At 40.3% G+C, this 17,184-nt stretch overlaps 1 protein-coding gene and 1 long non-coding RNA gene across 5 annotated transcripts; one reads left to right on the top strand and one right to left on the bottom strand.

The window, feature by feature from the left end:
• Positions 1-684: 684 nt before the first annotated feature.
• Positions 685-10,700, bottom strand: spopla (speckle type BTB/POZ protein like a). Of its 4 annotated transcripts, none has more exons than XM_048239797.1 (12): positions 10,491-10,700; positions 8,900-9,034; positions 8,058-8,193; positions 6,845-6,966; positions 5,992-6,143; positions 5,618-5,745; positions 4,079-4,256; positions 3,415-3,470; positions 3,195-3,317; positions 2,770-2,912; positions 2,593-2,646; positions 685-2,014 (listed from the first exon to the last, which is right to left on the bottom strand). In XM_048239797.1, the coding sequence occupies exons 3-12, from the start codon at positions 8,133-8,135 to the stop codon at positions 1,870-1,872; spliced, it is 1,179 nt and encodes a 392-aa protein (XP_048095754.1). In that variant the 5' UTR covers positions 8,136-8,193; positions 8,900-9,034; positions 10,491-10,700; the 3' UTR covers positions 685-1,869. The 4 variants fall into 4 exon arrangements, with proteins under 4 accessions (XP_048095754.1, XP_048095758.1, XP_048095756.1 ...); XM_048239801.1 differs by lacking the exon at positions 10,491-10,700 and adding an exon at positions 10,118-10,138; XM_048239799.1 differs by lacking the exon at positions 10,491-10,700 and adding an exon at positions 10,100-10,118.
• On the top strand, positions 9,462-15,825 carry LOC125292489. Its single transcript, XR_007193196.1, has 3 exons — positions 9,462-9,551; positions 14,693-14,786; positions 15,735-15,825. It is a non-coding gene; the product is annotated as an uncharacterized LOC125292489 (long non-coding RNA).
• Positions 15,826-17,184: the final 1,359 nt, after the last annotated feature.

Genomic DNA, 17,184 nt, shown 5'->3' with positions numbered 1-17,184 from the left:
TACACTTGAAAATAAATCTATTATTGACCCTTGTCCCCCTGTATATTAGCCATGCATTTGTAGTCAAAAGGAGGCACAGTCTACTGAACCCATTCCACTATGCAACCACTGATAGATAGATTATCACTGATCCCGAGGGAAATAGACCAGCCTACTGTAACACAGAATAGCCTAGATCACACAGTACGCCTATATGCTACTTCAGTTATGAGGGTTATGAAAGTTAGAACATAATTAGAACAGCACTTAAGCATTCGAGACAAATTCAGATATTATATTTTCAATCATAACATGTTCTAACCTGCTTTTTTTCTACAATATATGGTTCTTGCTATGGGGAACTCTCAGTTCAACATAAAACAAAAAACAATGGACATTACTTGGTTGCTTTTAATAGAGAGCAAATGAGGTTGTTTTACTCATCTCAGGATCCGTTGACATGGTGACGCTCTAGACAGCAGACATCACACTCACTAACCCACTTATTGGAAAAATATTTAATGAGTTAACTGCAGGCAATTCTTCCAAAACATTTTTTTTCTTTCAACATGGGAAATTCCAACATCTTCTGGTGTCCTTTGAGGACAGCTCAGTAATACATGCTTCATTCAGTATTGTGCACACTCATCAGGATGAGTACATCAAGTCTACTGTAACATCACAGTTCAAGACAAACAAATCCACGACAGACAACTGTTTTTATTCCTCCCATCCATACAACACAGAGTAAAAAAAGACACTGATGCTCAGCATCCCAACAAGTTCCCAGTTACGGTCTCACACCATCACTTCTGCAAATCCATCGCCTTCATTTAACTTCAAACTTTTCAGTTCGGAGATCATTTCAGGTAAGGGGAAAACACATGACTAACACTGGACCTGGGCATTTCATTCAAACAATATTGGATATGTTGGTATTTCAAAGGTTCCCTTTTTTGCTGATCACAGAAACCATAATTATATGCCAACTGCCACCTTAGTCTGAACAGGATTATCTCTTCAGCGAAATAACGCTCTTGCAAATGACAACTTAACATTTTGAATCAGTACACCTGGAGACTAGGTCAAACATTTGTTTTTTTTTTAAATCCCATAGGTTTAATAGATTAGAGGCAGAATACAGACATGAATTCCTTTCGTGTTACATACAGCATCACAACATCCCACTGCATACTTTTTTTGCCTTTCTTTACAATATGCTTGCTTTTAGATCTGTCCTCTGAATAGGTTTAAATGTCTTTACATAGAAATTGTGCCATCAATATGGGGCATATTTGTCTTTTCAAAAAGTGTAAAAGAAATGACCTTGCGCTCCAAGTGTTGACACTTAATTTTAATTTTAATGTCTAGTCACAAAACGGGCTAAACATTACAAATATATAATATTTTTCCCATTAAACACTCATTAAACACGTTCCTATAGAACTCCATTTATCAAAATGACTAGACGTTGGGAACTAGTGCAACAGGGAGGTGGGCCTGGTCTTTGTGACAAGGCAGGCACAGCGTAGAATCAAGGAATCAGCTGCTCCAACGCGCTCTACTCCAGAGCAATGGCAGAGAGGTTAAGGCCATTTGAAATGACAGAAGATATCAGCTGATAAAGCTTGACGACCAGGACCGACCATCACTTGAAGTGAATAACACAGTTGTGTGGATAAATGACAAGACTCCCCACCCTCCCTATGGAAACACGGATACCTTTTGCTCTTTGCATTTCTTTTCGAGTTTGTGTTTTGTCTGTCTGTTTAGTTTTTGTTTGTTTGTTTTTAAGAGGGTGGTAAGGAGGACAGTTTCTTAGTCCCTTGTGCTCTCCTCGTCTCTCCCTACCCAGCATCATCATGAAAAGTCTGACTGCGCTGTAGTCAGTCAGGACTGTTTTAGGCGTTTCCTGGGCAGGCCAAAGGGTGGGCACTGGGCAGATGCCAGCGCGCGGAAAGCCTCCGCCACTAAGTGAGGGTGAGACTGGATCATTGACTTCCAGCCCGCAGTTTCCATTATGTCTGCGGCGTGGCTGAAAATAAATGGGAGAGGAAAACGTATTAGCAGCAGTGGATCACTCCCATTAAAAATCAATCAAGACAAATGGAGCCGCAGTGTCATGTTTAAAAAAACAAAACAAAAAACAAAAAATAAACACAGCGAAGCAATGGAGAGTGTGGACAGAAACCATAAGTGGTTAGACACCACATTCACTAAACTCCTGACTGGCTGATCAACGTCACACCACCCCGCACACACAAAAAAAAAAAAAAAAAAAAAAAGTCAGCTCCTTTATTGAAATATAAATAAAAACATTACCAATGCATTTTAAGGTGTTCTTTAAATTTCCACAATGTCAGTAGGAAGGGGGAGAAAATAAACTTGAAATTAACTCGTGTTTTTTTGCAATCGTGTTGAAAAATGTGCCAGCTCTGGCGCTACAGCCGACATTCGAGTCTCTTGATAACAGAGTGAACAGCGATACGGAGCTCCAGCAGCAGCTAAACAGCAGAGCCCCTGCCTAAAACAATGAATTCTAATGCATCCCTTTGAGGAGGAGATAAGCGTTTGTTATTAATCTTGTGTCACATATATCTGCTAATTACATACTTGCTATTCCAGTTTTTCCCATCTTTGCAGCCCAGCTGTCTGAGGATACTGCACCTATGGTGGTAGAGAGATAAAATATAAAAACAAGCAGCATTCAAACCCAGGTAAACAGAAATGGCAGCAGGAATTTATCAAGTAGACTTTCTCTCTCCCCCTCTCCCCCCAAGTGATACTTGCCTGTTGATAAAATCTATGGCTTGTGCTTTGAGCTGCTCTGCGCTGTGCAAATCTGCGAGGATGAGTGTGTCGGCCACATTCTCCACCGAGAGGCTGTTGCACAGAGCCTCTTCACACATGACCTTTAAGCGCTCCAGAGCATACTAGTGAAGGTTAGGGGATGGAGAGGATGAGAAGAAAAGGGTGATGGGAAATAGACAAAAGAGGAGAAAACAAAGAGAAGGTATACATGAGGCAAACAGGGTTTTGGAATCAGCACATACATTTGATTTTTAGAAAACAGACACATTTTTGGAGAAACAAAAACTGAACGGTCTCCTTCCTTGTAAATTTTCCTTGTATTCAGAGCTGTTGTATTTTTGGCTTCTTAAAAAGGTCAAGCTAGAATGGTAGGACTGAAAGACATGCAGTCACACAGGTCCTACCTTATCTGCAGCCGCTAACAAACTGTCCGCCATTTTCTCCAAGTTTGGCGCCTTCCCCGTGTAGATGAAGCCCATCATCTCTTTGAAGACTTCAGGATCTACATCACTGATGTCTACGCGATTCTACAGGGAACAAGAGGAACAGCAGGGCTTATTCTCCAACACATGGTAGACAGATGATCTCAAAATTGGAAAAGTAAAAATGACCAATGAGAGCTACCTTTTTGCTTTCTTCCATTTCATGTTCAAACATGGCATTAAAGACCGGTGATCTTGCTGTTCATGAAAACAACAAAAACAACTCATTAAAATAACGACCAACACATTATCACAGGTATACTACCAGAAATAGCTAATTAAACATGAGCTATGTAGACTGCAAACAAATAAACATCACAGAAACACACATTTTCAGTTTGGTATTCATCATTATGACAAAAGATGGACCAAAAAAAAAAAACCTTTAAACTCTGCACATGATGGAAAACAATTCACACAACTCAGTCATCATATTCCCACCCCTCTGGAGAAGTGCCATCAACATCATGACACTTACACATTACATAAATGCAAACAGCTTTTCACACACCACTTCACACACACACCAAGTAAAACATCTCTCCATCTTAATCCCAATAGCATCCCCTTCCTGACAGGCAACGAGTCTTAAGCACAGCTAATGGGTTTCTTCAGTGCAAGAGCACTGCTGACACAGACACAGAGTTGGGGATGGTGGTTGTGGTGGGGGTTAAGAGACCGTCTCTGATCCCCCCCCCCCAACAACGAGTGCTGGTCAGCAGAGCGATAGGGCTTGGATGGGAGGGTGGTAGTGTTGTCGTGGGGAGAGCAGAGTTAGAGGAGCAGGTGGCGGGCGGCTGGCTCACCTGCCAGGATGGATTTGTGGGCTTTGAACTCCTGGCCCCTGACGTAGAGGCTGCAGTCAGTAAAGCGTGAGCACTCCCAGAGGTTCCCCAGGTCATCAGCCAGCTGGCACTCCGGCACCTTCAGCACGTTCATGTTGGACTGGCCAGAGATGTTCACCGAATCCTGGACTACGCTCACCTTCGACGCCGCAACGACAGAGAAGATGCATATATGAAAACGTGCATATTTGTGTGTGCATACAAAGGCAAGCATATGTGTCTGTGTGCCTGTACAAAAAGCAAAAAAACAAAAAAACAAACAAATAATAAAGAGGAACTCTTAATTGGCAACAATTGAAGTGCTACACATTGGCTGCATATTAACAGCTTCTGTGTGCAGTTTCTCAGCAGTACATCAACAACACAAAAAGGCAGAGCAGAGAAAGCAATCCACAAAAGGGTTAGACAGCCGACTGGTTCAATTTAATTTCATGAACTGTCTAATTAATGAGGAAGAGGATCTAATTTGCTTTATGAAATTGCTCATTTCTCGCGAAGCATTAAACCGTTGGACAAATCTCAATAGGCATTTCTTTCCAAGGCAATATTCTGATAATTGAGTTAGCACAAATTCATTGACCAGTTCATTAATTGTACCCCTTTCAGCATCCATTTTGTTTCTGTTTTTTTTTCCCCCGTCCCTCTTGCTCAGCATCATTTCCCTCAAAATGTTTTAGAAAAAGACTCCTTGATCTTATTTCTACATTCCAGCTCAATTTGAAACAAACACACCAAACTCAATAGCAAATATTAAATGTGTGTCTTGTCAGCTTAAAAGAGAACATGCTGATTTTGAAACATCAACCTGATTTTTCAACATGCAACTTGCTGTATTTGATCCTAGTCTCTTGAAGGGAGCGTGAAATCCGGTCGGCCTACCTCCTGAGCACCGCCTGCCTCTCAGCAGCTCAGTCTCTGGGACACTTAACAGGCTGGATTAACAGCAGAGGCCAGACACACAAACAAGTGTCACCATTCTCAAACTGCCTTGTTTCTGAATTGCCTCTTCAGCTTTAAGGCTTAATATCAAACAAGTGCACACACATACACCAGGCTGTGGAACAGAACCCAACCTCTTATTTATATAAATATAAAAATATATATGTATATATAAACATAAAAAAAAGAAAAGAAAAGTAAAGCCCTCTGTCAGGCCAGTTGATTCCGGTTTCATGCGAGCTGCTTCCTGCCATGTGCTTGGCCCAGTGTCAGTGGGATGCTAATCAGATGCTGAGCGGACGGCCGCAGCAAACACAGACGTGGCAGCGAGTGGAAACACGGTGGCTCGCAACGCTATTCAGTGTCGCACCCGATTTCAGAGCTCTGTGTGTGCTTCCACTAGGTGAGGGTGGACACCGTGTAGTACCCAACCTTAATTACAGGTGTGTGTGTGAATCATAAAGGTGTGTGTGTGTGTGTGTGTGTGTGTGTGTGTGAATGTGTGTGTGTGTGTGTGTGTGTGTGCATGCACACAGCACTGCTAAACATATACAGTATTACCTCACAGAAAAGAGTGAGCTTGTCATCCGGTAGGAGTCCGTTTGCTTCGTCGAGCAGAAAATCTCTCCTAATAAATTTTTTGAAACCCCAGTCTTTCCCTTGCACAAATCGATATGCTCTTTGGCTTTCTGCAGAGTGAGAAGAAATTTTCATTTAGGAGAAAAGACATGTAACGTTTCATTATCACAGCACATAAAAGTTTTAAACAAAGAGGCAAAGACAGAAGAAAAAAAAAAATCCACAGCAGTAACCCCCTCAAAGCTCAACTTTTCCCCTGAAACATTCCAAAAGCAGAAATAGCAACACTGTCAAGCCTGAACAAAACATAACGGATTCACAGTTCGGAGGAAAAAAAATGAAAAAAGAAAGCTCACCCATAGCTTTAGTTTCTTCCCTCTTTGCGTTCAGTAAGGAAAATTTGAACTTTGCTCTCACTTCACTTTTTGGACAACTAACAAGTAGTAAGTACAAAGATAAGTAATCTTTGCTTTCATCATCAAGTCCCTTGGGATTGACTCGCAGGCACCTGGAAGACAAACAGAAGATATGGTAGAGTGCAAGTTTTTTTAGAGAACGTTCTAAAACAGAAGATATTGTAGAGTACAAGTTCCTTAGACAACGTTCTAAAATCTTAACCTGTTGAGGAGTGAATTTCCCTGGTTCCTCCTAGAATGCAACGCAAACAATCTATAGTTTCAGTGTTCTTTTTACAGTCTATGGGGGAAATCTCTGAGGGTAATTATCGCATCATAGTGCAGAACATTCTAATCACAACCTAACTGGGAAGCTACACCAGGCGCGAAACTGAAGCGTTCCATTCACAACGCATAAAATCCATGGTCCATGCTCTATTTTTTTTGAACGTACGCGCCGCTATCACATCTAGTGTATCTACTTCCATTGATTACAGTGGCAGACAACGCAAACAGAACGCTTCAGTTACATGCCTGGTGTAGCTTCCCTGTAAGGCCCAATTCACACCAAAGATTTGCGATGAAACGAAACCGTTGCAGACAGAATTGCAGCGGTGTGAATTAAATGTTGCACATTGTTGCCAGCTGTCGCAAAGCATTCACCATGTCTAGTCGCAGTTGCAAGGTTTTAGAACATCGCAGCTCATCTAATCGCGAATCTTTGGTTTGAACCCCCTTAATTCTCAACAGGTTAAAACTTAGCTTTATGACTGAGTGCATGCAAATAATTGCATTAAAATAATATTTTGCCTACCATTTCATTTTGTCATTGGGACCCGAGGAAAAGGTCGAACTTTTTAAAACCTCTCCCATCTCTTCTCTGCAAAAACTGAAGTTGTTTATGGTCCACATGTAGGAAAACTTTACTACTTTAACCTGAAAAACAATTCATCCATTACATGTGAGCTGTTAGAAGTAAAGCAATATAAAATAACATGAATTCATTTAAAAACAGGCAGGTAGAACTTACTAAGGGTACTTATTTATGTTTATTTCTGACTTTTTTGCTGCCCTCCATATAACTAAAGAGCATCAGACTCGTTTTAACCAATTTGGAATTTTTCATAACACTATATAACATGATGGGTGGGTAGGAAATAGATCAATAATCATCCTTGTATCTTTAATACAAAAAGGTCTGGCATACACTACTCTACCTTTTATTTAGAACATTCATTTTGTAGAGCAGTGGTTCTTAAACTTTTTGTCTCGCAACCCGCCTAAAAAAAACCTTGGTCAAGTGTCGTGACCCTTTTCTTTCCAATCGTCAAAAAATTGTTTCACTTTGGAAAATGTTACGAGATAGGCATTGGTAATGGCAGCCTGACAACCAGATTAATTTTCCAATGGATAACTAGCACTCATCCAATGTATAACTGTTGCTCCTGTGGCAAAAAAGACTGCATAGTGTTCTGTCACTGGTAAGCTCATGCACAGCATCTTCAAGCTCATTACTGCAAGAGGCACAGGTAGAGATTTGATTTTGTGTAAACAGAGCATCCACTTTCAGAGGAACATTATGGAAACACTCTGAATTATAAGCTTACATCTAGGGCTACTGAATATCCCAGTTTATAAATAGAACAAAAGAATATCATTTCATGACCCCTCGCATATTTTGGTCCCGACCCCCAGCCTAAGAACTGCTATTCTACAGCCATAAGAAAGACTTGAATGTTAAAATATAACTATATTGCTACACAACAAAAACAAGCATAACAGAAAAGGCAGTGCTGATACCATTTTACACTGTCTACCTACTGTTAACCTGCCACCATTAAGTTTTCGACTGACATCTAAAAATAAAAATAAAAACTTTGGGAATCAGCAATCATCAGCATTGGATAGGCAACAGTCACACACCGCACGATTTTCTGTTTAAAGCAACTGACTGCTTAGCTGTGCAATGATCCTGGGTGACTAAAGCCAGGTGTGAAAAATTGTCAGAGGCATTGGCCAGGTCCTACCTGGGTGTAACACCAGCTCTCCGCCACAGGCCCAACGGACATCTCCCCAGGAGGAGGGGGGGTGGGGACCCGTGACATCGCCAGCTTAGCCCCTTCACAAGAAGCGCTGACGTCCCTTTAGCTTTCACCACTTAACCTTTCCAGAGAAGAGGGAGGTGGGGAGGAGGTGAACCAAAAGCAGAGGAAAGTTAGTGTTGTAAAAATTGCAACAGTGTTCGCTGCTACAGTTACAGTGACAACACACTCCTGATCTCTCCCACACCAGCAGGCTGAGAAGTACAGCAGAAGACAATAGTCCCCAACATAACTGAACAACAAACAGGAAGCTTAAAAATCTCACATCCTCCTGGGTCTGGGGTTGTCATCCACTTACAGCACCAAATAATGAATTGGGCAGGTTGGCTAGTAAGAAACCAAGAGGGCTGATCAGTGCCTTGAAAACCCAACATGGCCAGACTCTTACTCTGTGGTTTTGTTGGTCTGCTTCCTGAGACTACATGTCTGGTTAATTTGATCTGTCTGAACAGGCCTTGTGCAGGCCTAGAAGGGGGTTTTTTTTGTTGTTGACATAGACAAGGGCATGCTGTGGTTCAACTGCCGCCGCCCCCCCCTTTATCAGCTAGAACCAGCATGGTTCTAGCTGATCCGACTCTACGGTGTTCCTCACAATTTAAGAATACTAGTCTGAGAAGTGTTCAGATCTTAAAAAACCTTGTGTATCTTCAATAAGACGCTTCAACAACAGAACCAAAAGATAGCACTCAGACAAAACACCGAATTATCAACAAGTCAATGCAATGGAAGGAGAGGTTGACACATTCGTTCATCTTATTTTTACTTACCAGATCCTGAATGCGATCTCTCATGCTACAATTGATTCCAGACACACATCTCTAATGTGTGCAGTGGAAAAGCAGTGGAAATAAGAGCTATGGTTTTCAATCACAGCATGACTACTTGTTTGATTAGATCCGCATCTGATGAGGGAAAGAGAATGTTTAGCGTCTCAAAGTACATGATTATATATTGAGATGCTTTAGCGTATTCAACAATCACGTCAAAAACCATCCTTCTCACGCCCTTGCTAGCAAATTTAAAAACAAAATATATTTCCACACTGGTCATATTGAATCCCCTGTTCACACAATATCGCTAAGGTATCATTGAAATGGGCAACTGATAGAAAAAAAACAACTGACTGAAGTTTTAGGCTAATCAAGCATTTTACTTCAGAGGGTCACAACTAATCACAACAGTTGTAGACTTTTCGAGTTTCTTTCTGAAAGTTCGCAAACGATGGAAAGCGGCAAAATAACTTGTAGGTTACATTATTTACAACCACCAATTTGAAACGCAAAAGGGAACATATAGCATATTTAGCATGCTATATTTGAGGCAAGTTGCTGTGATTAATGCCGCAGCACAAAGGAGAGTTAGGAGCTTTTTGAAGGATAATGCACTTAAGTTATTATTAATGCGATTTGTTTGGATGAGGTAAGGTGACCTGTAAATTACATTAGATTTACCAATTTAAAATCACCGCATTTCTCTCTTTACCTGTAAGATGGCATGCATTACATGTTGGCTAACGTTACATATCCAGATAAGTTAACGGCAAGTTACAAAATTATCAAACAAATTGAAGTGTTGCCTAGCTTTCTCTAACCTTAGAGCTTACAGCTGGATAGAACTCTCAAGAATGAAGGAAACGCCACGCGCATTGCTTGTTAAGCTGATCGATAAGACGTGTTGATTGGAAAATTTACAAAAGGTTGGCTAGCAGGTTTACAAAGATAGGCTAGCTACAAAGGTTGGCTAACTACATCCATCACAAAACAAAATAGCCTAGCTAGATGGATACTGTTAGCTTGGGTGACTAACGTCACCTTTCGGGATGCTAGCAAGCTAACATTTCTGTAAGCTAGCTAATCAGTTAATCAGCTTACTGAATATTTTAATGAACATAAAGCCTGTTTCATTTTCACAATAACTGAAATGTTTTTAAAATTACATGCATACTCTCCAGCTAGTTTGTGGCTTACATGTTCTCAAAAACATACCCTCGATGGGCCAAACAAGCAAGCTTGCCAGACAACGTCACAGCACCTACAAGCTAGATGGCCAGCTTGAGTGAGCTAGCTGCGTCTGGGCCCGTCGGTGCAAAAGCTATTGGCTAGCTAACGTTAGCGGTTTAGAGACAAAGGTGTATCCAACGTCTAGAATGATCCATTTTACAACAATCATTATGAAAGAACTAGTTGGCTAAGTTAGATGAATATGCAATATTTAGGTAAGCGGCCCTTTGTAGCATAATCTGCTGTTGGTTAAACAAAGATGTACGTTAGACGGTGAAGCAAGGAGTAGGCTAGCGTTAGCTAACGCACATGAACACCATAGGTACCTAGCTTGAAAATTAATGGACTGATTACAAACCTTTATCTCCCATCCTTTGTCTAACAGTATGGCATGTAATTATTTGAACGATCCTCAGAATACTATATGGCTGCGTAGAAGTTTGGTGTTTGTATACGCATTCACAAATCTCTTCTGTTTCACAGCTTGAAAGCTAGCTAGCTACTTTACTATATAGGGCCATTTAAGTGTAAGCAGACTACTTTAGCCTCACGCAAGCGCAGTGGTGGGACATCCCCAGCAACTTCCTGATTTCAACGTCAAGTTGGAGCCTATGGTAGGAGCTCATGATATAGCAGGCTATAATCGGATACATTCCACATCCCAGGATGTTTTTCTGAAACCATACACACCTACATTTATGATAGCAATTGTCACCATAAAGTGAGATTACCACAGCACTGATGATTTGCTTCACTGCGTCACTCTCACAGGCTAGTCTATCATAAAGGATGCAGAATGATAAATTATTATTAGAATTATTATCTTATGCACTGAAGCTATTTTTATGTTGTAACTTGTGCACACAAGATAGAATTTTGTTCCCACTAGATAATAATGTCTGCACACACACACACACACACACACACAAAACCACCTTTTATGGGACCCTCACTGGTGCGACCCTTGATAGTAACAAATATAGGTTTATGATGGAACACCATTTTTTCCTTTGTCAATAAGTTGACAAGGCATTTAGGCAATAGCAACATCCCAACTGAACGACTGATTTTGTGAAGAACAAAAACTGTTGTGCGGTTACTTTTCTGTAAGTCCTAGGCTGGTGTTGTCTGTCTAGTAAACACAAAGCTGCTTTGGGTAAAGCCACGCTGAAACAATTCACAGTTCTGCACTGCAGGCATGAGATAATACACTCCCATTTACCTCAGCATATCTCTCAGAGACTTGCTAAATATGAACACAATCATGTGGAATTTATGTTTGCATGACTTACATACTTAAATTGTGAAATTGAGAAGGGGCCTTTATCTGAACAGCAAAGCATGCGATCCAGTCAACAAACACTGAGTAGCATTTTCCATTCAAAGACACTCTGACATGCATTTAGCCCCATGCTTCACACACTCACACACATACACACAAACACACACATGAACTCTCTCTCTCTCTCTCTCTCTCTCTCTCTCTCTGTGAAAAGACGCTAAACATAATATATGCAATTAGCATATGGATCTTTTCTCATTTGTTTGTTTGTTTGTTTCCTCTCTATATTTCTCATTTTTATACCAGTTTCATTTCTTTATAGGGACATATAGCCTAAACCTTTAGTAAAGTCTTCAGAAAAGTTCTCAGAGAGATAGCAATCTCATTAGGATGAAGACTGATTTTGCATTGGGAAGAAAGACTGTCTCATCATGACTGAGATGACTACTCATTTTAGCTCCTGCTTTAAGATACAAATATCAGTGACTTGATATTGTTTAAGAGTACTATGCCCTCCACATGTATTGCCACCCCAGGTAATGTTGAATTAGATAAATAAAATCCATCTTTTGGCAATCCATCTTAGTCTCACAATGAGAAAAAAAATCCAACCTTGGAAGGGAGAACATTAATTCTGAGAAAAACATTGCCCCATAAAAAAATAAATGCCAAAGCACACAAGCCACAATTATTTGCACCCCTGTATTTGATATATAAAGCCTCCATTTGCCAATAAAACACCTCTTCATCTTCCCCTACATCCCATAAAGTTGGAGAATACAAACCAAGATATTTGAGACCATTCCTGGAATCCGTTTTGTTCAGATTCCCAGGTCCTCTCATGTGCATCCTCTCTCCCCACTGGTTCTCTATGGAGTTCAGATCAGGGGACGGAGATGGCCATGGCGGATGCTGATTTTGTGTTCAGTAACTTTTAGTGTCTTTTGGCAAAGACATACATTTTGATCTCAAATGTTTGAGTATCTCATGGAGTTCATGCACCTGAGGTTACCAGAGCCTCTGGACTAAAAAACAGCCCCATGACATCACAGACCCCCCACCATGCTGATCTGTAGGCATGAGGTTCTTTTCAGTATAGTCATCTTTCTGTTTGTGCCATGCCTTACTTCAGTGTTTGTTGCCAAAAAAGCATGATTTATTTGACTATTCATTTGACTTTAGAACACAATTACATGCAACGTTTTAATGGAATTGAACAACTCCTGCCACTTATATTTGAAATTAAATGACAGGAAAGGCATTTTCTTGCATGCCTTTTAAATAATCTAGCATGAGGTCACTTTTTAAGTTTGTTCGAAAAATTGGTGATCCTATATGCTACCTTGTTTTATATAACTCTCCAACAGTGATTATTTCTCTTGTCTTGCATGCTGAAGGAGGACTACGACATTTGGCCACTGTCACTTCATGTTTGTGCCTAAATGAAACATGCAAGCCATTGATTACTGCTTGAAAATGTAAAAGGTTTAACATAAAATAAAAAAAAAATGTGGTACATGTGATAATATTATTTTTTTTATGAGGCATTGTTTTTTTCTCGGAGTACATTTTCTACCCTTAAAGGTTGGAATTTTCATATTTCATTGAGAGACTAAGGCAATTGGGAAAGGGTGATTTTTATGCCGCTTTTGCACAACCTTACCATATACCAGTAAATGTAGAGGGGGCTGTATAAAAACTAAACAGCAAAAAAAGGCAGTAGTATAAAACCACTGTGCATGAAGCAATATGTAATGCCATGAATCACCCTATTTAAAGGCCCTTTTGGACATGGTCTTAATGAAAATCTTCAGCTTTCACAATGTGATGATGATGATGATGATGATGAATTGGATGATACTAGGGCTCAGTAATGAAACAATCCTCAAATCAGAACAGATATGAATAATGCACTAATTGCACTAAATACTATCCTTCCATCAGCACGAAACACAATATTAGATCTATCCGTCGTGGCATTTCAATGACAGGTTATGGTTACACACAGTATGAATAGAATGAGCAGGTAATTTCATAGCAATTTAAATTTTCATCAAGACAGATATTCTTAGGAATCTGTCAACGTATGTGAAACGTAACTCCACATATCTCAATCAAAAGTGGGTGTTTGGTGTGGATCCTTCAAGTTCAGGGAAGGAAAGAAATTACTTGTATTTTTAAACCTTTGTTTTTTTTTGACCTGGATAGTTTGAAGGTCAGCCAGGGATAACCTGCATTATGTGTGATGCACATGTGAGTGGAATGGTCCTCATGTGAGAGACACCATCTACGTACAGTGGAGGTTCTGTGCTCTGCCTTTTGGTAATGCCATTTAAAGAATGCAGCGGTATTACCTATGACACCCAGTAAATGGCCTGTGAGATGAAAAATGGCGTAGACGTATCTCATGACAACTGAGAATAAGGACATTGTGACCAGCTGACCCTGAGATGACCTTATCAGAACACGGATCAGAGCTAGCTGATGAAAGAAAAGAGAGACAGATTTTTCTATTACTGTTTGTCACCATTCACAATGTCACGGAAATATTCTCAAATAAGAGCATTTTGATGACTCCAAAGTACACTTTGTATTATATTTTCTTTTTCTCCACAGAACAGTCTCAAAATATATTTATTTGAGCACAGTGTCTAATAACTAGCCCTTTTTGTCCCTAACAATACTCTAAAATGGGATCATCCAGCCACACATCACCATCAAAACAGAGCTGGCCCTCATTGGCATTACATGGACAGAGCAACTCTGATTCTGATCAGATGACATTGCAGCCCCGCCGTTGTTATTGAACACCAGATGCCCAGGCCTGATACTATACTCCATTGTCTATCTTTAGGAGGTTTGATAAGAATCGAAAAACATGCTTAATCTTTTGAATGACTTTGCACTCAAACATGGCTAATCTCTTTCACTTCAGTGCTCTCAAACATGTTTGCTTCTTTCGAAATGATGTGCCTTAGCTGTTCCTTTAAGACATTGTGGAAAATATCTCTTCAGCAAATTTAGTTCCTCTTCCTTAAAACATTAATGACAAAGCAAGCTATCCTTTTGTAGGACAGAATTCGTCAATGGGAAGACCTTACAGAGGCCATTCTTTTGTAACCTACAGCATTAAAATATATTAATTCCTTAACACAGGGGGCTTGCATGCTTTATGTAATATTACACATTCTGTATGTGCTATATTCTATATGTAATGCAGATCATATTGCCACCGCATCAATCATTATATGCAAATATTCCATTTGATTTGCTCTTAGGTGCATCCGGTGATGTGAACAGCTGGATCAGTGGGAATGTTGCAGGCCCTGCGTGGTGCACCTAGCGTTTCACACATGAGCTGGCAGACCGGAGGTGAGTTGCACATCTTCAACAGACAGATTTCTGAATAACTGCATACTTAATGAGCTTGATCCTGCTAAATCCATCATCTCCATCGTCCATGCGCCCAGACCCGTTAATCTCTTTAACAACTGTGTTGGCTGTGAAGCACAATGTCAAGGAAAAGACTGGTCCTTGAATTTTTTTATGCCGTGTGTCACATGCAAGGTTTTTTGGATAATCCAACTTGTGAGGTTTCTCTGACCAGCTGGAGCTGCTCTGAAATTAAGTGCATGATTCATGTAAAGTATTTGCCTAATAGTCACTGTAGACAGAAAGTTATTCATGGGTTTAGCAAAAATATGTGAAAAAAGTAGAGCGCATGGTAGTACTATTTTTGCATAAATTTAGGTTGATCAAGAGAGTACTGAAATAAAATAAGTGGACATAGATTCAGTCCCAATTGCTTCAGATACTAAACTGTGTAAGTTACTTCAAACATTACTTAAAAGAAACTCACCATTCATTTATCTGAAACACACTCTTGGGTAATTCTCAGTGGAAGCCGGTCTGTCACCTGCAGGCTTTAACAAACCTTGTTATTAAGGCTGGGAATCCTCCTTGTCCCAGATGTCATCTCTGAAATAACACTGAAAGGCCATTTATTCTCGTTAGCACATGACCCATAGCCCTGATGAAATGAGAGCTCAAATCCCGTTTAGTTGGTCAGAATGATGAACAGATGTGGGCACTCTGAGGTTTGCGACGAAAAGGGAAAAAAATCTTTCTTAACCTTCATGCATGGTAAAAGGATCAGTGTAAATCACAGGAGACCAAAAGCAATACAAAAGAGTGTTCAGAATGAATGTCTATTAAAGTATTTTAGGATATAGTCTCTATGAAGACACTCTGAAGTCAAAAGCAGTTTAGTGCTGAGAACAACACTGTCTCTGGGTTATCTTTGTTTTTCATGTTTTTCAGATGGGAAACATTTTCACAATCACCCAGAGAGCATTACACTCCAACACCGACACAAATGTGTGTGAAGATTAAGTTTGAAAACTCAAGTGAGCAAATGGAATGAAACCGCTAACAAGGTAAAATTGCACTTGTTGTCGTCTTATGAACTTAATTAAGTATTTGGTGTTTCATCCCTTTCAAGAAATCTCTGGCTCTTTTTGATTATGACAAGGATGATTATGTAGCATGAAGAACTGAAGCAGATGCTCTATTACTGAAATTGTCCATTGACAATTACTATCATTCTTCATAGCTCATTTCCCATAGAATGGAAAGAGAAATTGGACACAAGCTCCCCATTATTAATAGAGCCGCTTCATATGGAAATGAGATACTAATTTTACCAGAATGCACAATTTCCTCGACTGAGATGGTTTAACAAGGTACAGTCTTGAATTAATCTTTATCTCACTCACATCATTGTAGAACAGGGTTTGTGGTTTATTTTCCTAAATAATAACTGATGTTGAAATGTAACCATGTGTGAAATTATTTTGAATCTTGTCTGATATGATACTCTCTCATGCGGTTGGAGTCAGTAGGATGCTTCTGTTTTTGACAGACAAGTTCTGGCTCGATCATTACTACAAAATGTTGCTCAGACTGTGAGCAGTTTGTTTCCCTTTTCTAAGCAAACTGGAAAATATGCCCCCATCCCTCGTCCGCTCACAAGTAAATCCTTGGTTTGTCATTTTGAAGCGTATACTGTAAATGTAACACGTTTCCCTGGCTGTCAGAACAGAGGAGGCTGGGGGGATGTGAGACGAGAGAGAGAGAGAGGGGAGAGAGAGAGAGAGAGAGAGAGAGGGGAGGGAGAGAGAGAGGAATAAAGGCTCTAATTCAGAGCTGTGGCAGCTGTACATCTCATTTCTAAAGCGGGGAGCTGCAGATAACATGCCTTTCTTCTGCCCTGACTCACGCACCTGCTCACTGCTGCGCTGCCTGCGACTTGACAAGCTCCTGTCGACTCGCTCGCTCTAATCTCAGTTTATGACAGGTGGAGTAGAGGCACCGCTCTATTTGTGCGAGAATTTGTATTTCCACCTGGGGAGAAATTAATGGAGAATTATATGCTTGGAACAGCTAACCAAAACGCTCTTGATCATTCAACATAAACAAGTGCCTAAAAAAATCGAGTTTGAAATTGGGAACTTATACTTAGCCTAATTGAAAATGTGTGACCCCATAACTCTTGCACAGTTGTGGAATATTATGTTCCTATCTATTTCAAATGAGCAGTGCTGTGACTGAGTGAGAGTTGTTTGAATGGTTCACATGAGGAGTTAATGCCCACAAAAGTCCTAATCTACCGTGAAAATTCCAGCCCGCATTGCTGTGTCCGCTCTCTCCTCAGCACTATGGGATCGAGCCCATTGTATTTGCAGTGCTTAAGGAGCCCTGTGGACAGCGT

The sequence above is a fragment of the Alosa alosa genome, chromosome 3, assembly GCF_017589495.1.
Source record: "Alosa alosa isolate M-15738 ecotype Scorff River chromosome 3, AALO_Geno_1.1, whole genome shotgun sequence".
Classification (NCBI taxonomy): domain Eukaryota; kingdom Metazoa; phylum Chordata; class Actinopteri; order Clupeiformes; family Clupeidae; genus Alosa; species Alosa alosa.
Note: the sequence above shows the minus strand (reverse complement) of the source record. Positions and strands in the feature narration are given on the sequence as shown.